At 39.0% G+C, this 23,451-nt stretch overlaps 2 protein-coding genes across 2 annotated transcripts; one reads left to right on the top strand and one right to left on the bottom strand.

Annotated features, from left to right (window-relative positions):
* The first annotated feature begins 4,415 nt into the window (after window positions 1-4,415).
* Window positions 4,416-15,701, top strand: LOC114843058 (macrophage mannose receptor 1-like). Its single transcript, XM_055503218.1, has 14 exons — window positions 4,416-4,476; window positions 4,765-4,809; window positions 5,136-5,534; window positions 6,117-6,458; window positions 6,531-6,619; window positions 6,834-6,918; window positions 9,118-9,219; window positions 9,960-10,268; window positions 11,360-11,398; window positions 11,559-11,957; window positions 12,227-12,568; window positions 12,638-12,726; window positions 13,254-13,398; window positions 13,561-15,701. The coding sequence occupies exons 2-14, from the start codon at window positions 4,776-4,778 to the stop codon at window positions 13,617-13,619; spliced, it is 2,433 nt and encodes an 810-aa protein (XP_055359193.1). The 5' UTR covers window positions 4,416-4,476; window positions 4,765-4,775; the 3' UTR covers window positions 13,620-15,701.
* Window positions 15,702-19,132: 3,431 nt separating this feature from the next.
* LOC129603111 (macrophage mannose receptor 1-like) lies at window positions 19,133-22,382 on the bottom strand. The gene is made up of 6 exons (XM_055502907.1): window positions 22,036-22,382; window positions 21,537-21,584; window positions 20,804-21,208; window positions 20,081-20,425; window positions 19,926-20,014; window positions 19,133-19,704 (listed from the first exon to the last, which is right to left on the bottom strand). The coding sequence occupies exons 2-6, from the start codon at window positions 21,571-21,573 to the stop codon at window positions 19,627-19,629; spliced, it is 954 nt and encodes a 317-aa protein (XP_055358882.1). The 5' UTR covers window positions 21,574-21,584; window positions 22,036-22,382; the 3' UTR covers window positions 19,133-19,626.
* Window positions 22,383-23,451: the final 1,069 nt, after the last annotated feature.

Below are 23,451 nucleotides of genomic sequence, written 5' to 3' on the forward strand. Positions count from 1 at the left end.
GATAGTGTGAAAGAGCAACAGTAAAATAATACAATTATATGTCATAAAAATTAACAAAAGTTAGCTAAAAGCCTTATTAAACAGGTAAGTTTTCAGTTTATTTTGAAAAGGTTTTTTTTTTACTGCCCCCAGGTAAGCTGTTCCATACAACGGGGCCATAGTGCCAGAAAAACTCTCTTTCTGGTCCTTGTCAGTACTCTGGCTGATGAGTTTTGTAGCAGTTGTAACTGACCAATGTCCTTGCAGTAGCCAGTTTTAGTGGTAATAAAAGTTGGCATGCATAAGAGTCTGTGTTGGCTCGAGAGAGAAATGTGCAAACTCTGGCAAAGTTTTTAAGGTGGTAGCATTCATTTTTGCTCATGGCCTTGATATGTGGTTCAAAATTAAGATCAGGTATTTTACACATTTTACACCTTGTACTGGGATTTAGCAAAAACCTTTGAAGTTTTGACATTAATTTCTCTCTCTGTGTTTTAGCACCAAGACTTCAAATGTGTGCTTTGCATAATATTGTATGATGAATATAAAGGACAACAGAATTAACAGAAGGCATAGCATCTGAACATGAGATCCTGATGTAAAGAACTAGCACAAGACTGGACCTATATTTCTATTCAAGGTTGGTGAGTGAAGAATTTTATGCAATATGGTTCCGAAATAATACAAACAACATAAATTTACAGTACCATTCAAAAGTTTAGGGTCACTTATAAATGTCCCATTTTTAACAGCAAAGCACAGTATTTTTTGCAATGAAGATAGCTTCAAAATATTCAGAAATACGCTGTAAACACTTCCAATGTGGTAAATGACTGTTTTAGTTGCAAACCGCAACTGCAAAATGTTTTTGACGCAATATCTACATACGTAGGTGTATGGAGGCCCAATTCCAGCAACTATGACTCCAGTGTTGTAATGGTACAATGTGTCTGCTCATTGCGTCAGTTTACCTCAACAAATGAACAGCTAGAAAGCCAAAGGTCTTCAATGCTGTAAATACAAATCATTATTTTTAACCCTTTCAATGTCTTGACTATATTTTCTATTGATTTTACCTCTCATTGTGTTTAAAAGTGTGACTTTTCATGTAAATTACGGTGTGGGTGTCTGGGTGACCCCAAACTTTTGAACGGTAGTGTATGTCTGTCTGCAAAACTCTTATTCATTTCTTCTTCTTGGAAAGTCTCCAGCAGCGTACAAATCTTGTGCTCATACAGTATGCAGAAACAGTAGCAGCACGTCATTTGTTGAATGAAAAAAAATCTTTTTAACTGTGCCTGACGTGTAGTTAAACAAGGAAAACATTACACTCTGTCACTCTGTTTATGAAACAGTGTTTTATGTACTCATGTTAACCTACTGGAACAATTTTTTTTGCCAAAAAAACTGCTTATAAACATGGACAAGCTAGATGAGCTGATAGCTACTTAACTTACAACCTTCAATAGGGGTTAATCAAAAACACGTTTAGAAGTATGTAATAATGAAGGGACACTCACACACATGAGAAATTCTCATTTATTTCTCTGCATAAACGACGATAATGTACAATACATCATTCTCAGTTTCCCTGGCAACGTTTTGTGTGCCCACAGACTACAACTAGTTCTTCCTGGTTTTCTCTGTACCTGCCCCAGCAACATTCAGACTGAGATGGGGGCGAAGCCAAGTTGAGTGGGGCGGGGCCAGGCTGCGGGGGGGCGGGGCCAGGCTGCCGAGGCACTACAGCTCTCCGTCATTGCTTATCCACACATACAACGACAACATTGATATTCAATGGCCGAAGGTCCAGCTGTAAATAATTTAGAAGGCAACGAGCCCCATCGTGTATTAGCACAGTCTGATATTTGTGGTTACACAAGTACAGCGCAGACAAGTTACAATAACAATTGACTGGATGTAATATTAAACCTTTTCTTGCTTTCAGGTCAACCAGATATGAATTGTCTAAAGACTCTGATTTTCTTCTTCTCTGGTGACTGAAGAATAAGTTAGCGGCCTGGTAGCTCAGTTGGTAGAGCGTCGACCTCGGAAGGCAAAAGGTCTGCGGTTCGATCCTCGGCATCAGGTGTGTCCCTGAGCAAGACACTTCGCGCTTGCTCCCCGAGCGCCGCTAATGTGGCAGCTCACTGCTCCCCCAAGGGGGATGGGTCAAATGCAGAGAATGAATTTCCCCACTGTGGGACTATTAAGGGTTAACTTCTTCTTCTTCTTCTTCTTAAGGTTTTGTTTTCAAAAGCCTTGGTTTGGATCAGTCTGAGTGACGACCCAAACTCCTGGAAGATCAACATGGGCAATGAGTCCAACTCCTGGAAGTGGTCAGCAACTGTTGACACAAGCACAACTGGTTATCAAAACTAGGTTGAAACTGAACCAAATCGAAAAGGTGGACATGAAAGCTGTGTGATAATGACTCCTGGTGGAGGATGGAAGGATGTGTTGTGTAGCTTAATGCAGAGTTTTGTTTGTGATGTGATTTAATGACTATTACTTACTGACTTAATCTTAAAACAATAATATTATGTTCAATGGTTGTCAGGTTCCTGTACTCACATCCGGTTTTATTGTGTAGCAGTTCCGGTTTCCAGTCTCATCTCATTAGCTCCAGTCTTACTTCCGGTTTTCGTTACTCACACCTGTCTATAATCAGTAATCACTCACCTGTGCATTTAAGCACCACCAGTTCCCATAGCCCGTTGCCAGATCGTCGTATGCCAGTCAGCACCTTCCAGCGTTTCACCGTCCTGCCTGTTTGTGTCTCGACCCTCCTTCTTTTTCCTGACTCCTGATTCCTGTCTGCTCCTTACTGGTACTGTAAACCCTGTAAATCCTGTTGCCGAACCCTTGCCTGTCCCTGGACCTGTTTCTGCCTGCTTCCTTTATACTACAACCTGAGATACAGTGTGTGTGACCTGGACCGTCTGTTATAAGAAGTACTGCATTAAAGCCTTAAATTTTACCCTCTGTCTGACGCCTCGATGCTGTGCATGTGGGTCCGATCTCTGCCTAATCCCTGACAATGTTTCAGTGAAAGTCATTTAAAATCTGATTAAAAACCTTGACTTCAGACTTACATGTCAATTAAGGGTAGATTATTATACACAATGATGGATATTTTTCCACGTTTTATCTGTATTTGTTGCAGCTTTAAACCAAAGTCATAGAACCTACACGTTCGTCTCAAACATGTCGACGTGGACCTCTGCCCAGTCGTACTGCAGGGAACACTACACAGACCTGCCGGTGATCGACAACAGCTTTGAAAACACTGACGTCTATGAAACCAAACCAGGCTCTGCTCAGGTTTGGATCGGTCTGTACAGAGTCCCGTGGGTCTGGTCGGACAAGTCCCAAAGCACCTTCAGACACTGGCAGCCAACCAAACCAAACAACTACGGTGGAAACCAACACTGCGTGTCTGTCAGTGGTCAAGGTGAAATGGACGATGACACGTGTGCAACCAACTACCCATTCATCTGTCAGCAAGGTGATGTTCACAGTGTTGGACTGATTCAGATTTTCACTTTACATTCCTCTATTGTGCTTCTGAATGTTTATTTTATCATTCAGTCTCCAAACAGAAGACCACGCTGAGAATGAAGATCCAGACAAATGCTGACATAAGCAGCCTCATCATTAATGATCGCATCCTCCAACAGGTAGAGCGATTTCCTTCTTTATCCCCTGTAGAAAAAAAATATATATATTAAAAAAAATAAATACATGTGTTTCTTTTATTTTTCAGCTAATTGTCCTTTTATCAAGTCAGGGTTGGACTGATTTCAAGATTAAATGGAAAATTCATCCTAAAAGACAGGAGGAAGCAACACAGACTCAGTGTAATCTACACCTGTAACTTATTAAGATAAATTAAAGCCAAGGCTTCTAAAAAATATCATTCAGCTCTTCTTTTCAGATTTCACTTTGACAATAAATTGCCAAGCTTAATTCAAACAAAATCAAACATTAAGGTGCACTGCATAAAAACCTAAGCCTCTCTTACTGAACAGAATGTTTGTCAATGTCAATGATACAGTAAAATCCTGTTTAACAAAACCTGTAAGAAAAGGCAGCAAACCATCCACAAACTGACTCCTTTGTTCAATTAACAGACCTAAACAAACAACAAACTTAGACTCCCAACATGATGTCACCAGGTGTTTACAAGTAACAAGATTGAAATGGCAGGATTCACACTAAATACCTGTGAATGTGATATTTTATCAAAGGTTAGTTTATCAGAATAGGCCTTGCAGGTAATATCACCAATAAACTATTACCAATCCATAGTTAATTGCGAATTTACTGTTCACCTCTATTAGAGGACATCTTTCATCAAAACAATGCTTTGCATATGAAAATCATGGAACCACTCCGACTTTACAAACAAAACCTGGCAAAAGTCTGCTTTTGCAGGATTCACTGCAGACACTTCAGGTCTCACCTTATAACACCTGACAGCTGGATTCTGAACTTGTGAGTAAACCTTTAATTATCTGTTACTTTAGACTGGGCTCTGCTGAAGGTTATGAAAGCTACCAGTCAGCTCCTGTCAGTTCATTTCAGTTTTATACAAATAAATGACATTAAGTGTGAACCTGTAAATTCTCAGGCATTGGTTTGATGACTTGGTGAAAGTCATTTAATCACTTCAAGCTGAAAAAGCAACTGTTAAAATGCTGTAAAATGCACGTGTTTTGTTCATTTAGGCATTTAAAAATATTTCCTGTTGTAGTTTGACCATATGGTTGGTTTTGCTTGCAGTAAACTACACAATGAAGCACTATGTGATCATTAGTCTCCTCTTTGGTAAGTGCAAAACTGTTACTTGCACAATTTAAGGTAAGAAATATGTGTTATGATTTTCGGTTCACGTAAAATAACAATTATATGACAAAAACATAATCAAATGTCTGAATATTTTTCATCTACAGTATATAAACTGGATTGGCAACCACTATTAAGAGCAATTATTGATCTTATAATAAGTTCTTATTCTAATGAGCCTTAATGCTGTGCATAATTAACTAATTATGTCTTAGTTATTATAAATCTTTGGCAGAATAAGTGTGTTATTTCCTACTAAGATCTCACTAAGTGCTAAATACAGTGCGTACTCCATCGTTGCCCTTCAGGGTGCAGCCTCAGCTCCTACTCTCAGGTCCCCCTGCGTACGTACACCTACGTTAACAAACAAATGACCTGGGCTGGTGCTCAGCAGTACTGCAGAGCCAACTATGATGACCTGGCAACCATCACAAGCTCAGAGGACATGAACAGTCCTGCATTTGCCAATCCCCAAATGTGGATAGGACTGCATGACGATCCAAACGTCTGGATGTATAACATGGGTAATGAGTCCAACTCCTGGAGGTGGTCAGCAACTGGTAAAACAAGCCCAACTGGTTATAAAAACTGGTCCGCTGGTCAACCCAACAATAATGGTGGACGTGAAACCTGCGTGGTAATGAATCCTAATGGACAATGGGATGATGTGATCTGTGGTCAATTAAATCCCTTTGTTTGTTACAGTGGTAAGAAAATGTTTTATTTGTTTATTTTCCTTTAATAGATAAATAACTGAACTTTGATGGTGATTTTAATAGAGATCTAAACAACAAAACTAGTAACAGTAAGCAGTAACTTCAGTGAAGTGTAAGTCGTTTTCTACACAAAGTACAGTTCTTCAGCAAAGCAAAATATAAAATTACTTATCATTGTGGACGCATTCATTCTCAGCAGGTAATTGATCCTTATACTGTAATGATTAAGAAATCCTGCCTGTGCCCTGTTGTTGCTGTGCTTTCCTCTCTCTCTCCCCTCACCCCAACCGGTCGAGGCAGATGGCCGCCCACATCCAGCCTGGTTCTGCTGGAGGTTTCTTCCTCATTAGAGAGGGAGTTTTTCCTCTCCACTGATGCTGTTAAATTATAATTATTACAATTAAAGGCTTGCTGTATGTGGGATTTGTTGGGTTTAGTTGTGTAAGGTCTTAAACCTTATCTTGTAGTGCCCTGAGATAACCTTGTTGTGATTTCCCACTATATGAATAAAAATTATTAGAATTGAAATTCTGTAATGTAATAATTGCTTTATATGAAATTATTCTCTTGCAGTGACAAACCAAAATCAAACAATGTACGTGTTCATCGCAAACAACTTCACATGGAATTCTGCTCAAGCATATTGCAGACAATACTACACAGACCTGACTACAATCAACTACAGTGATGACAATGCTGCCGTCTATTCTGCAAAACCACAAGCTCAACTAGTTTGGATCGGTTTGTACCGAGTGTCTTACACCTGGTCTGACAACTCTCCTAGCACCTACAGAAGCTGGTATTACATCAGCCCAAACAACTACAATTTTTTAGAGTTCTGTGGGTACATGGTGTCTATAAATGAATGGGATGATGGGATGTGTAGCAGTGTTTTGAGCTTCGTCTGTGAACGAGGTAATATTCAAAGGTACACCTTTCATTTTTAGAGTTACATTTTACAGTTTTTTTAACAGTATGAATTTTCAGTTTCAAAACAGAAAACCATGATAAGGATGAAGATCAAGACTGATGCAGACCTTACAAATTCAGTCATTAATGCCCAGATCCTCCAGCAGGTAGATCCAATTATGTTAAATTACTTCACCATTTCTTTGTTGAATATGTTGTTCCAGAAAACTACAATAGTACACAGGGCTGCAGAAATACTGTATGTCTGTGAAGGTTCTCATCCATCCAAGTTGTTTATCATAAAGGTTTAGATCAATGCATGTTGTTTTTCTGGAAGACATTTCATGAAATATTCGTGACGTTTTTCTAATCTTTCCACAGGTAGGTGCAAAGCTGAGCATTCAGGGATGGACTGGGTTTGATCTGCACTGGAACACTAAACCGCAAAAAATCAAACAAGAAACTGGCAGAACCTCAGCCTGCAATTTTTCATAAATACACACAAAGGCTGCATTTTACTACTACTACTAGTACAACAATGTCTACAACATTGTTTTATAATGTTATAAAACAATGAAAAACAAAACATCATTACATTTATCAGTTGCATGTGTGTGAAAGTGCCGTACGCTTTAGGTCACTCATCTTAGTTGCTCATTCTGGAGCCTGTCCCAGCCAACGACTCTGATGTGCTAAATGAAACAAGTAGTTCTGATGTACAGGAATACAAAGCTAAATAGATAAAGCATTTCCATAGGAAAATGCATGGTGAATGCTGTCATGCTGTATGTACTTTTGAAGAATTCCTAAAAGTTGCTGAAACATTGTGATCATAGCTGGAAGTACATAAAAAGCATAAATAAACAGCGGCTGCGGACATTATCACGCCATTCAATGGTCATTATCGGTGGTTATCAGCCCATACGTATGGGCCGGTAGGTGCCCATCTACCTGCTGGCAGCGGTGAATAGGTGCAGTAGGTCGCTGTCATTGATCCGTAAGGTTGATCACGGCTCGGATGATTTAACCAGCAGAGTCAGTAGGGGCACTGCTGAGTGGTTGTTGTTCAGACGGGAGGATTGAAGTTTTGGATTTTGATTTATTAGCGAGCATAACTTAGCAAGTAGCTACCTGTATTGTGTTAGCTAACTGTAACCTGAACCCCCCACCCGTTATCCAGCCCTAACCCTAACCACATTAACCTCTAAAGCTGCTTAACATAGCAACTTAGCTAGCTGTTAGTTGTTCGCGAGGAGGCAGAGCAGGCACCTACTGGCCCGTACGAATGCGCTGATGAGTTCTGATCAGCCCATTCGTAATGGCTGATAACATCCGAAACGGGTGAAATAAATGTATCTAAAAAGAATTAGGAGTTGTTTAAATTTTATTTTGCAGAAGAAGTTGAAGCAGTTGAATTTCAAATTTAACAGAGCCAAAATAAATTTGTTGCTGGAATTATTTTCTCACAAATTGCTGAAAATGAATGAAATATGTAACATTTTTCTGAAAAGATAAAAACAAAGCTGGATGTGCAAACAGTTAAGGCTTACAGCTGATTGGTTTTAAGGAGCTGAAAGTATAGCTGCAACGTGAATTACAGCTAAATGTAGCTGCAGAAGAAAATGAAGCAGTTGAATCTTAAATTAAGGAAAGATGAGACACACTTGCTGAAATTGAAGAATTGCTGACAATGAACTTTTGCTTAATTTGAGGTTTAAAGAATAGGAAGTAATGTAGCTTCAGACAAAGTTTTCATTACACATGGTCCTTCTCCATGGCTACCAGACAATTGGTCTGCTTAGAATACATTATTTTGTTTCAATGTAGCTACATAATCATCAAAATCCTAGTGCTTTGCTTTTTCAGTTTTTATTTAAATGGAAATACATTTTGCAATTGACAATTCAATATAAAGACTACAAAAAACATAACAATATGAAATGCAATTGAGTGAGACTTTATTTATAGTTTGAATTAATAAAACTGGGTAATGAATTTCCACTTTTAATATTGAATTGTAAAATGCAACATGCATTTTCAAATTGAATGATGACATTGCATATTGAATTGTGCATTGCCATTTAAACGCTGAGTGTGATAAACTCCCATGGTGAAAACAAATTTCCCATTCATTTCGGTGAGGAAAAAAAGCTTAATATCTTGAAAACTATTTGTATATGAAATAGAAAGATGGAAGCAGTTGATTCCTTAATAAGCTGCCTATTTTCTGTAGCTGGACTAGACACCAAAATATGTACTGAAAGAGGAAAACAAAACTGTGAATTCTGTGCATATGACTATGCATATAATTGTTAAGTTTTGATCAGGTTTCAAATAAACAAAACTACTTACCTTGTCCAATATCTCTTTTTTTATCTTAATGTGAATAATAGTCTGTATTTTACATATTTTAAGTATGAACTTAAAAGTATCAACCAGATATGAATTGTCTAACGACTCTGATTTTCTTCTTCTGCTCTGGTGAGTCAAAAAAATTATCATTATACTGAAGAAGAGTTAAGATTTTGTTGTTTAATACCGTCTTTATTTCTGAATAAAATGAAATCACACTAAATTAAACATCACCTTTTTAGTTCACATTTTTACAGCGTGTAAAACTGCAAGGAGCAGATTTAAAAACACTCCGGAAGTGTCAGGCTCTACTAAACGGTGGACCCACATGCACGGCTCACGACAGTCACGGGTGATATTAAATGGATTTATTTTAACAAAAGACGGGATCAAGTTCAGGCGCGGTCATACACAGGTAAGCAACGGTTTACGGTACAATGGATCGGGCAGTCTCGGTTTCGTGGACAGGCAGGGGTTGTTAACGCGCAGGCTCAGATAACAGTACCGTTCAGGACGAGGCAATGTCCTGGTCAGAATAGCATGCAGAATCGATACCAGCTGAGCTTGGTTGACACGGCAGACAAGGAGTAGGCAGTAGTCGTCCACAGTGGTCAAAAACGCAGTTCAGATTAACGAAGCTAGGCAATAACAAAGACGCTGGAGAGTGGTAGAATGCACGCAACAATGTGGCAACTGACTGCTGTGTGAGGTGGGAGCTAAATACTGAGGCTGATCGCTGATTATTGTCAGGTGTGTGTAATGAGAGCCGGTGGTGACATGGAACAGCTGAGACGCGAGTGAAAACAGGAAGTCCTTTCAAAGTAAATCCGGAACTGTAACCAAAACATGACAATGGCATAGCTGTGATGTGAGCAGAGCAGGGACCAGACGAAAAGGAGGAAATGAAAGCTGTGTGATAATGACCCCTGGTGGAGGATGGAAGGATGTGTTGTGCAGTTTAATGCAGAGTTTTGTTTGTTACAGATTTGATTTAATGACTATTACTTTCTGACAATAATATTATGTTCAATGATTCAGTGAAAGTCATTTAACATCTGATTAAAAACCTTGACTTCAGACTTACATGTCAATTAAGGGTAGATTATTATACACAATGATGGATATTTTCCCACGTTTTATCTGTATTTGTTGCAGCTTTAAACCAAAGTCATAGAACCTACACGTTCGTCTCAAACATGTCGACGTGGACCTCTGCCCAGTCGTACTGCAGGGAACACTACACAGACCTGCCGGTGATCGACAACAGCTTTGAAAACACTGACGTCTATGAAACCAAACCAGGCCCTGCTCAGGTTTGGATCGGTCTGTACAGAGTCCCGTGGGTCTGGTCCGACAAGTCCCAAAGCACCTTCAGACACTGGCAGCCAACCAAACCAAACAACTACGGTGGAAACCAACACTGCGTGTCTGTCAGTGGTCAAGGTGAAATGGACGATGACACGTGTGCAACCAACTGACGTTATGACGTTAGTTATTGCCTTAACACTGATATTATGTCACCATCCTTCTGATGAGCTGTAAGGAAAGAGGGGTTGAATTTGACTCTGACAAAGCAAATTTACAAAATACCTAATTTGCATATTAATTAATGAAGCACCAAAGAAGAGTCTGTTTCAAACCAAAGCTACTGTCTCATAAAAGTAACAAGCTGTAGTTGAAATGGCAGGATTTAAATGGCCCACATTTATATACTGTAGAGCATTTAAACAAAGCACTTTACACTAGCTTGTCATTCAACCATGCACTCTCATTCACACACTGATGCTAGCAGCTGCCATGCACCTGGGGTTCAGTGCCTTGCCCAAGGACACTTCTACATATTGACCATGCCGAGGCTTGAATCGCCAACCCTTTGGTTAGAGGACAACCTCCGTACCAACTGCGTTATTGCCGCCCCATTTAGACTAAATAGCTATGACTGAGTGATTTTATTTTAGGTTTGTTCTTCAAAAACGGTCTTGCAGGTAATCTCAACAATAAAAAATACTAATCCATAGTTAATTATGAGTTTACTGCCACCTCTATTTGAAGATATCTTTTATTGAAACGCTTTGCATATGAAAATAGTGTAATCAGTGACTTTACAGGCTAAACCTAGAAAAAGTCTGCTTTTGCATGATTCACTGCAGTCACTTCAGATCTTGCCTTGTTGCAAGTGACAGCTGGAGTCTGAAATTGTGAGTAAACCTTTAATTATAAATTATTTGATACTAATTTTACTTTAGACTGAGCTCTGCTGAAGGTTGAGAAAACTACCACACTCAATTAGATTGGAGAATAATATCAGCTTGTTAGGTCAACCTTCTAACTTTTTTAAATTTTCACAATTTTAAAACTGGAAAAAATATTTTGTCTACGTTTTATTATTTATTTTATTTAATAAACTACAGTACATTAAATTTGAACCTGGATGTTCTCTTTATGACTTGGTAAAAGTGATTTAATCACTTCAAATCTGTTTTGTTCACTTAAGAATTTTAATTGTGTCTATCTTTTTTATTGTTATTTTATTCACATCACATCAATTAGATAAACAATGAAGTGTTACGTGGTCATGACTCTTCTGCTCGTTGGTAAGTGCAGCGCTCTCATTTGCACAATTTAATAAAAAAAATGTTTGTTATGTTTAGTTAGCATGAAATCACAATTATATGACATAAAGGAAATGTTATAGCATTATGCTTTATCTCACTAAGCGCTAAATACAGTGCGTACTCTATCGTTGCCCTTCAGGGTGCAGCCTCAGCTCCTACTCTCAGGTCCCCCTGCGTACGTACACCTACGTTAACAAACAAATGACCTGGGCTGGTGCTCAGCAGTACTGCAGAGCCAACTATGACGACCTGGCAACCACCGCAAACTCAAAGGACATGAGCAATTCTGTATTTACCAATTCACCAGTGTGGATAGGACTGCATGACGACCCAAACGTCTGGATGTATAACATGGGTAATGAGTCCAACTCCTGGAGGTGGTCAGCAACTGGTGAAACAAGCCCAACTGGTTATAAAAACTGGTCGACTGGTCAACCCGACAATAATGGTGGACTAGAAACCTGCGTGGTAATGAATCCTAATGGACAATGGGATGATGTGATCTGTCGTCAATTAAATCCATTTGTTTGTTACAGCGGTAAGAAAATTTTTATTTAACTTTTAATAGCTAAAAAATTGAAAATTGAAGGTGATTTTTAAAAGAGATCTAAAGAACAATTTACTGTCTTGTTGAACAGGTAGTGAAGTGTAATTTTGTGCACAAAGTCAAGTTTTTCAGAATGTAGATGGTGCAGTTTGATTAAGAAAATAGTGATAGTGAAGTGTTTACAGTAGTGTACAGTACAAGCTGCATTACTCTGAAGACAACAAATAATAATTGTTACACATGAACTTATTCTGTTGCAGTGACAAACCAAAGTCAAACAATCTACGCGTTCATCGCGAACAACTTCACGTGGAGTTCTGCTCAAGCATATTGCAGACAGTACTACACAGACCTGACTACAATCAACTACAGTGATGACAATGCTGCCGTCTATTCTGCAAAACCACAAACTCAATCAGTTTGGATTGGTTTGTACCGAGTGCCTTGGACCTGGTCTGACAACTCTCTCAGCACCTACAGAAACTGGTTTTACATCAGCCCAAACAACTACCATCAAACAGAGTTCTGTGGGTACATATATACTTATGGCCAGTGGGATGATATGATATGTAACAATGCTTTGACCTTCATCTGTGAACGAGGTAATGTTCAATAATACATTACTTTTAGGGTGACATTTTGAAGTTTTTTTTAACAGTATGATTGTTCAGTTTCAAAACAGAAAACCATGATGAGGATCAAGCTCAAGGCTGATGCAGACATTACAAATTCAGTCATTAATGCCCAGATCCTCCAGCAGGTAGATACAATTATGTTTTTATGTTTCATTTTTCCCTATTTTTTTAAGAAATTGTTACAGAAAACTACTAGTACAAAGAACTGCAGAATATTGTTATTCATCCAGGTTGTTTATTCCAAAGGTTCTGATCAATGAATCAATGAATAAAAAAAACTTGGGGGGGACTCCGCTCACCATGAGCGGACAAACGGGCTGCTACGGCCTACAACTTGGAGGGAGGACCCAAATGCACAACCAACGCACACAGAATTAAACGATAACCAGTTTAATAACTAAACACATACACACATGGCAATACAACTAAAGGCGCTGCAAACGCAGGAAACACAAGCTACCAACAAAACATGAGACACAACCAGAACGAGACAAACCTTAACATTGAACACGATGGGCAGGGTAATCACCAGGTAACAGTAGGCACATAACATTAGGGAGGCAACAACAGGTAATGAACCAACAAAGACTGTGCACAAACTGAGAACTCAAATACAAGACAAGACAGGTGAACCGAATCAAACTAATTACAGGAAATTACAAGACAGACCAAGGAAACAAAGCCAAAAAGGGAAGCCAGGCTGCCTTCTGATGGTGTGGGAGCCGAGCCACAACAACAACAGCCCAGAGCACAGTGCGGAGTAGAGAGTTGTGTTGGCACAGTACAGCACTATACACGTGGGTAGGGTGGGTATGGAGTCATTAATAGGGGTTACTGCATGTTGTTTAAATATGAATCTTGCACCGGACTCTACAAATGTTGCACAAAATAGGTATAACATATTGTATAAATATTGCACAGAGTTTGCAAGTCATGGCATTTTTCTCATTTTTCCACAGCTAGGCACAAAGCTGAGCATTCAGGGATGGACTGGGTTTCATCTGTACTGGAACACTGAACCCCAAAAAATGAAACAAGCAACTGGTGGAACCTCAGCGTGCAATTTTTCATAAATTCACATGAAGGCTGCATTTTACTCCACAGCATTGTTTTATCATGACTCTATAGCTACATACCATTACATAAATCAGTTGCATTTGTGTGAAAGTGGCTTTTTAATTTTTTTTAGCAGCCTTCATCATTGCTTCATTGCTTGGGCAAGCAGCATGCAGACACGGGGAGGCGTGGAATGTCTTGCTCAAAGACACCAGGTTTCTAAAAGCATGCACGGAACATGTTTGCTGCCGAAAATGAATAAAACATTCTACTTTAAATCATTCTAAGAACTTTATTGTGACAATTAAAGCTTGTCTAACAAGAATTTGCTAATTTGCTCTGCATAGTTATTTGATCAGGTTTTTAAGACAAAGTGGGGAAGATCTAAAGCAGCAAATGGAATCCTGATGAGAGACTTTAACATTCATACTGAGCTTGTCCAGGAGCTGGTGAGTGAGAATATTGATTATTTGAACTCTTATATCTCAAAGGACCTTTACAGTTTTTCTCAGTCGCTTTAGTACAATTTTCCGATCAGAATTAAAGTTTGCAATTATGTGTGTGCTTTTCTCAAAACCACTTGTACAAACAGCAAAACACTGTGGATTTCTTGCAAAAGCCTGTAACTTGCTCAAAATCTTTAGTTCATCTCTCAAGTCTTCTAAGTTTTTATATCACTGATAATGTCAGTGCCATCAGAATGTCATGTCCTTGTGTCATTGTATACGAAACAAGACAGTCAAATTACTTACTCATGTTGTCAATATTACTGTGTACTTTGGAGGGAGGTTCTGACATAAACTAGGGCTACAGTTTGGATGACAATTACTGTAAAATGTAAGTTACACCTTTTTGTTTGATTGCAAGAGACTGGACAATGGCAGCCAGGAGGGTCATTTGTTTATGTGGCTGGTGATCATAAACTAAATCTCCTTGCTTGGAAAAATTCCTAAATAGGGTTAAGGAATGGAGAGTAGGGTGAGATGAAGTCCATCCGCTTCTCTGTGTGGGCTGCTTACCATTGCCTGATGGTGTTGGAATGATGAAAATTCACATTGTCCCAAACTATCACATACTTTGGCAGGTGATCTCCACTCTGACTCCTCTCTTCTTCAGGGATGATATCTATGTAGAGAGTTTTTAGAAATGTGATAGGATGCTCTGTGTTGTATGGACCAATTATGGGAATATGAGTAAGCACACCATTGTCAGACATAGAACATTGTGTTGTGCTGAATACATATATATACTTGCCACTTGATGGTTATTGAGATCCACCATTGTTAGAGAAACTCATGTCACCTTTACCAAATCAGGACAGGTTTAGAAAAAAACATATAATAGAGATGTATAGAAATATGTTTGTCACATTATGACAACTTGGTAAACCATTTTGCAGTTAATGACTTATACGATAAACAAATGACTAGATGTTTTGAGGAGTAAGACTATTCCTATTTAAAGAAAGAAGCTATAGATCGAGAGCTATAGATATAAGAACTATATAATACATTTTGATCAACATGACATAAACAATTGATAATGTAGGAAAGAGCAGGGAATTGTACATAATCATTCGCATGGATGTACCAAAGCAGTTGCAACTTGTTCAAAGAAAGGAGAAACTGCTTACTGTATATGATGTGCACAAGTGACATCATGATGTGAAGATTGAACAAATAGTTTTGAGAATTTCATTCTGATCTGAGAATTGTACTAAAGCGACTGAGAATAACTGTAATACATCTTGCCTGCTGCATTCAACACAAATATATCCAGATATCCAGTGCAGTAGATGTCACTTTTGGTCATTGGTGCTGTACTTGGAAAATCTAAAGTCAATGAGTTAAATATAGAAATGTCTTAGAAACATATAGATTTAACTGCTCAATCAATAGGAGAAAAATAAAGATGAGTTAGGCCAGTGAACTCCTACTGCATAGGGCTGGAATGTTTTACATTGTAAATAGTTGCTATTGGGTGGCTTTTAACCAGATAAAGCTTTGCATATTAAAATTATGTTTCTTCAAACATGCAAGAGGTATTTGCTTTGTTGATGATGCTTGTTTTCAGCTTTCCCCTAGAAACCTTGAATGACTCGTCATGCGATTCTGATTCTCCACTTCTTTGGTAAATCATGATTTACATATTTCATGGGTGAAATATTTTTGGATTTAAAAAAACAAAACTGAATAATTTAACGGTCTCTTTCAGAACAAGTCTTCACGTTAATGTTTTTTTAGTATTGTTTTTTCAGTAGACATAATTACATCATATACAGTACACTAATAGGACAATATTTAAACAGTTTTTGGCAACCCACTGCCCACAAGATGTTTATCCTAATAGATGAAATTACATTAATATAATAGAGGCTAGGGCGGTGCAGTGGTGCAGTGGATAGCACTGTCATCACAGCGAGAAGGGCATGGGTTCTCTCCGGTTCTCCAGCTTCCTTTCACGATCCAAAAACATGCATTAGGTGTCCATGCCCGTAGGTGTGTGTGAATAATTGTCTGTCTGTGTGTTGCCCTGCGTTGGACTGGCGACCTGTCCAGGGTGTACCCCACCTCTCACCCAAAGACAACTGGGATAGACTCCAGCACCACCTGCGACCCCGCATGGGACTAAGCAGTAGAAAATAAATGAATGGATGGATGGATGGATGGACGGACGGACGGATGGACGGAAGGACGGATGAAAAAACAAACAAAAACTCCACTTAAGAGCAAACAATATTAGCATCTGCTTCTCCTCCAGTTCAGCACCGGCTTGTGGCAGACCTGGAAACAAAGCGTTACTAAAATCAAGTGTGTAGTAAAGTTTCTATGCAAAGATTTATTATGTCACACAGGTGGTTTCACCAATACTGCACATTTACTGTATGTGCTGTGCAAACCAGAGGATTAAATGTGACTTGAGATTTTAAGCTGAAGTTTGAATAGGTAAATGATTCTTAAGTTAAATTTGATTGGTAAAAAGGTCATGGTGTGTTACTTGACATCCAGCTTTTGGATGCAGCTGGTAGTTAGGACTGTCTGCCTGTCTGCCTGCATTTTCACTCTTACGTCCTGGTCGTTATTAGGAGTATTCACATTTTTATGAAATGTGTGTGGCATTTTGGGATCAGTAATCAGCAATTCTGAATAAACACAAGACTTTTTTTCTGATATACCTAAAAGACAATTATAAAGTGCTGTAGCCCGTACTCTGCGGTTCAATTTGATATTAGGCATGTTATTACAGTTTTCCTCAGTCGCTTTAGTACAATTCTCAGATCAGAATTGAAGTTTGCAAATATCTGTGTGCTTTTCTCAAAACAATTTGTACAAACAGCAAAACACGATGGATTTCTTGCAAAAGCCTGTAACTTGCTCAAAATCTTTAGTTCACCCCTCAAAACAAAGTTTTGATGTCATTGAAGATGTCTGTCAGGTTTTGGCAGAGATCGGACCCACATGCACAGCACGAGACGTCAGACAGATGGTAGAATTTTAAGGGTTTAATACAGTTCTCTTTACAACAGACGGTCCAGGTCATACACAATGATTCTCAGGTTTCGGTCCAGAGGGAGCAGGCTGAATCAGGTCGAGGAACAGGCAAGGTTTCGGCAACAAGATGACAAGGTTACAGTACCCGTAAGGACCAGGCTATCTCGAGGTCAGACGATCAGGTCGGTATTACAAGTTCTTTCCAGGCAACAGTACCATTCAGGAGCAGACAGGAATCGGAGGTCAGGAACACGAAACAGGATCACGAGACAAGTAGGCAGGACGGTAAAGCGCTGGAAAGTGATGACTGGCATACAACCATCTGGCAACAGGCTAAGGGAACTGGTGGTGGTTAAGTATGCAGGTGAGTGATTACTGATTGGGACTGGATTAGGACTGGAGCTAATGAGATGCGACTGGAAACCGGAACTGCTACGCAATAAAACAGGATGTGACTTCAAGAACATGACAATGTCAGTGCCAACATCAGTCCTTGGGTCATTGGAACAAGACAGTCAAATTACTTAGTCATGTTGTCAATATAACTGTGTGCTTTGGAGGGAGGTTCTGATATAAACTATAGCTAAAGTTTTAATGACAATTATTGTAAATTGTTGACAGACTATGCTATACAACACAAAGAGAAAAAAAAGTTAGGACAATATTCCGTAAAACAGTACAAGCAGTGCTGTAGGAATTCGTGTTGTCTTCCTACACCTGCTGTCCTTCTTGTGTGTTGGCCACACATTCTCATCCACATCACAGCCAAATATCATCTCTTGCAATGCTGCGTTGAAAGAATCTTCTAGAGTGTCTAATTCAGCCTCTGCAGGCGTCTGCTGTGATGTCATCACACGCTGCATCCACGGCAGCCAGGAGGGTAATGTGTGTACTGTATGTGGCTGGCGATCATAAACTTTCCATCTCCATGCTGAGAAAAATTCTTTAATAGGGTTAAGGAATACACCTTTGTTAGAGAAAGTCACCTAAGGGGAATTTACAAATTCGGGACAGATTTAGAAAAAACATATAATGGAGACTCTTATATGATGTGCACAAGTGATATCGTGATGTGAAGATTGAACAAATAGTTTTGAGAATTTCAATCTCATATGAGAATTGTACTAAAGCGACTGAGAAAAACTGTAATAGGTCAAATGGACCCAGTCTGGACCATTTCCCCCAAATTTGGGGGAGGTGGGGCCTACCTGGTTTTTAACCATTGTAATTGATATCATTATTGTAATTGGCTGCTCCATAGCCAGGCTTTGCATATGAAAATAAAGGCAAGGGCCCTGTATAGTCCTCTTAAAAAGGAGACGCCAGTATTTATGCAGGCTTTAAAGCAAAGACCTAAGTGAGGCTGATCACAGCAGGTTGGGAGGTTCATCTTAGCGCAATACACCCTGTGTGTTGTAGGACTTGACCATTTTCAGCAATACTGCCCCTTTTTCCTGTTTTCTCTGGACACACGCCATCAGTAAACATTTTTACACATTTTGGCTAAGAAAATATATACATAATTTTCATAACACAGCTTGCTTTTCAGAGGTGAAGCATCCCTTTAACTTACAATTTTCATTTCGGGTTGATTGAAAATATGTTAGGTAGTATTTAATAATGAAGAGATACTCATTTTCTTTGAGAAATTCTCATTTACTCGCTGCAATAGTCCTCCAGGGCAGCTGAAGATAACGTAAAATACAAAATTCTCAGCTGCCCTGGTGACTTTTTGTGTGCCCACGGACTACAACTTCCTGGTTTTCTTTGTACCTGGCCCAGCGATGGTCCAGGCTGAGAGGGGGGCGGGGCCAGCCTTGCGAGGCTCTACTGCTCTCTGTTGTAGATTATTTAGAAAACAGTGAGTTCTACTGTGTATTAGCGCAGTCTGATATTCATGGCTACTTATATGAGACAGAGTACAGCACAGATGAGTTATGATAACATTGGACTGAATGTAATATTTAACCTTTTCTTGTTTTCAGTTCAACCAAACATGAATTCTCTAAAGTAGGGGTGGGCCCAGGTCCAGACGTGGGTTGCTACAGTACCATCAACTTTTGACCAGTCAACCTTAACTTCACATTACCTGTTGAGATTCATTTAACTATTCAAAGCTCAGCTTAATATCTCGAGGCACATTTGATCCTCTGGTTTTCACAACACACGAAAGTATTTGTGAGACTTCCTGTGTGACATAGTAAAGCTTTGCATAGAGACTTTACTATGCACCGATTAAGCTCTTAGAATTTCTCTTAAACCCAAAGAGAACCGGATTAGAGGGCACGTCTATGAAAAAATGTACAAATGTACACTCTTCAAATGAAAGCCGCCCTGAATGAAAAAGAAAGCATTCAGGTCAGGGGACGGGGAGGAGTGTCCAGAGAAGTCCGTCAAAATCAGGGAGGTGAAGGAAGCTCACACACATATATACAGATGAAATGCAGCCGACGTGCATATTTACGAAAAATTGCAGGATCAGTTTCTGCCTTGGGGTTCAGTGTTCCACTGCAGATACAATCCAGTCCATCCCTGAATGCTCAGCTTTACACCTATCTGTGGAAAAAGGATGACAAAGTTATTGCCATTTTATTAAATGTCTTTTACAGAAACATGTAATTGATCAGAACCTTTGGTATAAACATTGTGGATGAATGAGACCCTTCAAAGACATGTGTGTCTTTTCTGCACTTCTGTGTATTGTAGTATGTTAGTTTTCTGTAACAATATCTTCCATAAGAGGAAAAGGTAAAATATAAAAACATCATTTTATCTACCTGCTGGAGGATCTGGGTATTAAAAACTGACTTGGTCATGTCTGCATCAGTCTTGATTTTAATCCTCATAATGGTTTTCTGTTTTGAAACTGAACAGAACAATATTTAAACTGTTAAAAAACTGCAAACTTCAAAAAAAGATCATTAAACATTACCTTGTTGGCAGATGAAGGACATAACACTGTCACAAGAAATGTCATCCCACTGATGGTTAGAAGATGATATGTACCCACAGAACTCTGCATGATAGTAATTGTCTGGCTTGAGGTAAAACCAGTTTCTGTAGAGGCTGGGAGAGTTGTTAGACCAGGTCCAAGGCACTCGGTACAAACCAATCCAAACTGGTTGTGTTTGTGGTTTTGCAGAATAGACGGCAGCATTGTCATCACTGTAGTCGATTGTAGTCAGGTCTGTGTAGTATTGTCTGCAATATGCTTGAGCAGAATTCCATGTGAAGTTGTTTGCGACAAACACATAAATTGTTTGATTTTGGTTTGTCACTGCAACAGAATAATTTCATATATAACAATTATTATTTGTTGTCTTCAGAGTAATGCAGTAAGTACTGTACAGGAATAGTTAGCGCATGATGTATAAATTTTCTAAATCATTACAATATATTAATCAATTACCTAATGAGAATGAATTAATGTGTCCACAATGGCACATTATTTCGGTTCTGACTGGACACAAACACTCTAAAACACCACTATTTTCTTAATCAAACTGCATCCTCAACCTTCTGCTCTGCTGTAGAACTTTATTTAATTACACTTCACTAAACTTACTGTTTCCTGGTCAACATGAAACTAAATTTTCACCAATTAGTTCAGTTCTTAAGCTATTAGCCTGTAAACAAAGAAAAAAAATTAACTTACTATTGTAACAAACAAAGAAATTTAATTGATCACAGATCACATCACTCCATTGTCCATTAGGATCCATCACTACGCAGAATTCATGTCCACCCCCATTGTCAGGTTCACCAGCCGACCAGTTTTTATAACCAGTTGGGCTTGTTTCACCAGTTGCTGACCACCTCCAGGAGTTGGACTCATTGCCCATGTTATACTTCCAGGCGTTTGGGTCGTCATGTAGTCCTATCCACACTGGTGAATTGGTAAATACAGAATTGCTCATGTCCTTTGAGTTTGTGATGGTTGCCAGGTCGTCATAGTTGTCTCTGCAGTACTGCTGAGCGCCAGCCCAGGTCGTTTTTATTTTAACGTAGCTGTACATGTACGTATGCAGGAGGACCTGAGAGTAGGAGCTGAGGCTGCACCCTGAAGGACAACGATAGAGTACAGTATACACTGTATTCAGCACTTACAGTAGTGAGACATTAGCATAAAGTAACACACTTATACAGCCAAACATTTCTAATAACTACGGCATATACTTCTCATTTACAGTATTTCTAACATTTAGGAAGTTGTTATTAGAGTAATAATACAATAGTTCTTAACAGTTCCCAGTTCCAGTTTATACGTGTGTGATATCTACAGTGTGTGTGTGTGTGTAGACATTTTATTTATTTTTTGTCATATAATTAATATTTCATGTGATCAACACAGTTTTTTATTAAATTGTGCTAAACAGTTTTGCACTTACCAAAGATGAGAAGACTCATGATCACATAAAACTCCATTGTTTATCTGACTGCAAACAAAACCAAATATACGGTTAAACTACTGTACAATGTGAAGGCTATTTATTTTCAGAGAAAGGTGAAAGTTTTTTTTTTACTTTTAATAATATGAACATAAAACATTGAAGTGAAAATTGAAAAAGCTAGACACAAATAATTTAGAATGCTTAAATGAACAAAACCCTTTTACACAACTGTTGCTTTTTGTTTAAAGTGATTAAATGACTTTCTTCAAGTCATCAGACTTATGCCATGTTTTTTAAATAAAACGTATGAGAAAGCGACATTTTTCCAGTTTTTTCAGTTTTAAAATTGTGAAAGTTTCTAAACAAAAGTTAAAAAATGTACTTGAAAGAACTGTCTGTAGTTTCCATTATCATCAGCAGAGCCCAGTCTAAAGTAACAGTAGTAACAATGACAACAGTGACAATTTGCTGTTAGATAATAATATGGTTTACTCACAGGATCAAAATCCAGCTGACAGGTGTAAGAAAGTGAGACCTGAAGTGTCTGTAGTGAACCACACAAAACCAGACTTTTTTAGGTGTCAAGTGGTTAGACTATTTTCATATGCAAAGCGTTTGCAAACTGTATGGTTTGGTTCAGCCACTAAGCAGGACAGCCACAGACTGCAGCGGGTGGTCCAGTCAGCAGAAAAGGTCATCGGGACTGAGCTTCCCTCTATTTAGCATCTTTATCAGGCCAGACTCAAAAAACAGGCAGCAAGCATCACTGCTGACCCCAAACACAAACTGTTCAAACTTCTCCCCGGCGTCACAGCTATTGCCACCAGAACCCCCAGAAACAGAGTCAGCTTCTTCCCCCAGGCCGTGTCTGAGCTGAACTCTCCAATCACATAGAGAACAGACTTCCCCCAGGAAGCTGGGCTTAATTCTACTGTTCACACAACACAATGACTCAATGACTCTCTCAGAGATAAACATGTGCAATACCCACTGTTGAATGTGACATAGCGAGCTACAGTTTATTTCTTCATTTGTTCATTTATTTGTATAAACACCTAGAATTAATTAAAGTTTCAATAATTTGTTTTTTTTGTGCGAACAAAGACAAAGTTAGATCACATAATTCCTTCCTTCCTTTCTTCCTCCTTTAGTTTAATTTGGGTTTAAAAGCTGGGCTGTATCTGCAGTGTTCTGTACTATGTGAAGATGTTTGCCGCAGACTTGTAGCAGACATGGAAACAAAACAATACTAAAATTAAGTTTATTATGTCACACAGGAAGTTTCACCAATACTGTACATTTACTGTATGTGCTGTGCAAACCAGAGGATTGAATGTAACTCAAGATTTTAAGCTGAGCGTTGAGTAGTTAAATGATTCTTACCACCTCATTGTTATGAGAAGTTTTCACATAAAAAAATATATGAAGTGAAACCCTCCGTGCATTGTCAGGAGCTTCCTTGTCTTTATGTCAGTGGCTTTCATCTACTCGTTGGGTGAACCTACTATGCCAGCAGGGTACCTGATGAGCAGGATGGCGTAGGTGTTGATCACCCGGACTTTGTTCTTCCCATTCAGCTAACTTCTCAGGACTTGCCTTACCTTTTGGAGGTACTTAGTGGTTGCTGTTTTCCTTGCGGCCTCTTCGTGGATACCATTTGCCTGTGGGATTCCAAGGTATTAGTAGCTTTCCTCCACATCTGCTATCTTGCCTTCTGGTACAGTATTTCTTACCCCTTAGTCCTGAATACCTTTTGTCTCCCTGCTATCATCTGACCACAGTTATCCAGTCCGAATGACAATCCGATGGCTTATCCTGGTGGTATGTATCAGTGAGTCTATATTTTGTTCACTCCCTTCCGTACAGCTTGATGTTATCCATGTAGAGGAGGTGGCTGATAGTTGCGTTACTT

The sequence above is a fragment of the Betta splendens genome, chromosome 16 (genome assembly GCF_900634795.4).
Source record: "Betta splendens chromosome 16, fBetSpl5.4, whole genome shotgun sequence".
Lineage (NCBI taxonomy): Eukaryota > Metazoa > Chordata > Actinopteri > Anabantiformes > Osphronemidae > Betta > Betta splendens.

Bases quoted from the DNA above. Each gene is read 5' to 3' on its own strand.
- LOC114843058 (XM_055503218.1), top strand. From the start codon at position 4,776: ATGAAGCACTATGTGATCATTAGTCTCCTCTTTG. The intron at 5,535-6,116 runs GTAAGAAAATGT...ATTCTCTTGCAG, and splicing joins TCCCTTTGTTTGTTACAGTG to TGACAAACCAAAATCAAACA. The intron at 12,727-13,253 runs GTAGATACAATT...AACTAATTACAG, and splicing joins ATGCCCAGATCCTCCAGCAG to GAAATTACAAGACAGACCAA.
- LOC129603111 (XM_055502907.1), bottom strand. From the start codon at position 21,573: ATGGAGTTTTATGTGATCATGAGTCTTCTCATCTTTG. The intron at 21,209-21,536 runs GTAAGTGCAAAA...GTTGTCCTTCAG, and splicing joins CATGAGTCTTCTCATCTTTG to GGTGCAGCCTCAGCTCCTAC. The intron at 19,705-19,925 runs GTAGATAAAATG...CTTTTTCCACAG, and splicing joins ATACCCAGATCCTCCAGCAG to ATAGGTGTAAAGCTGAGCAT.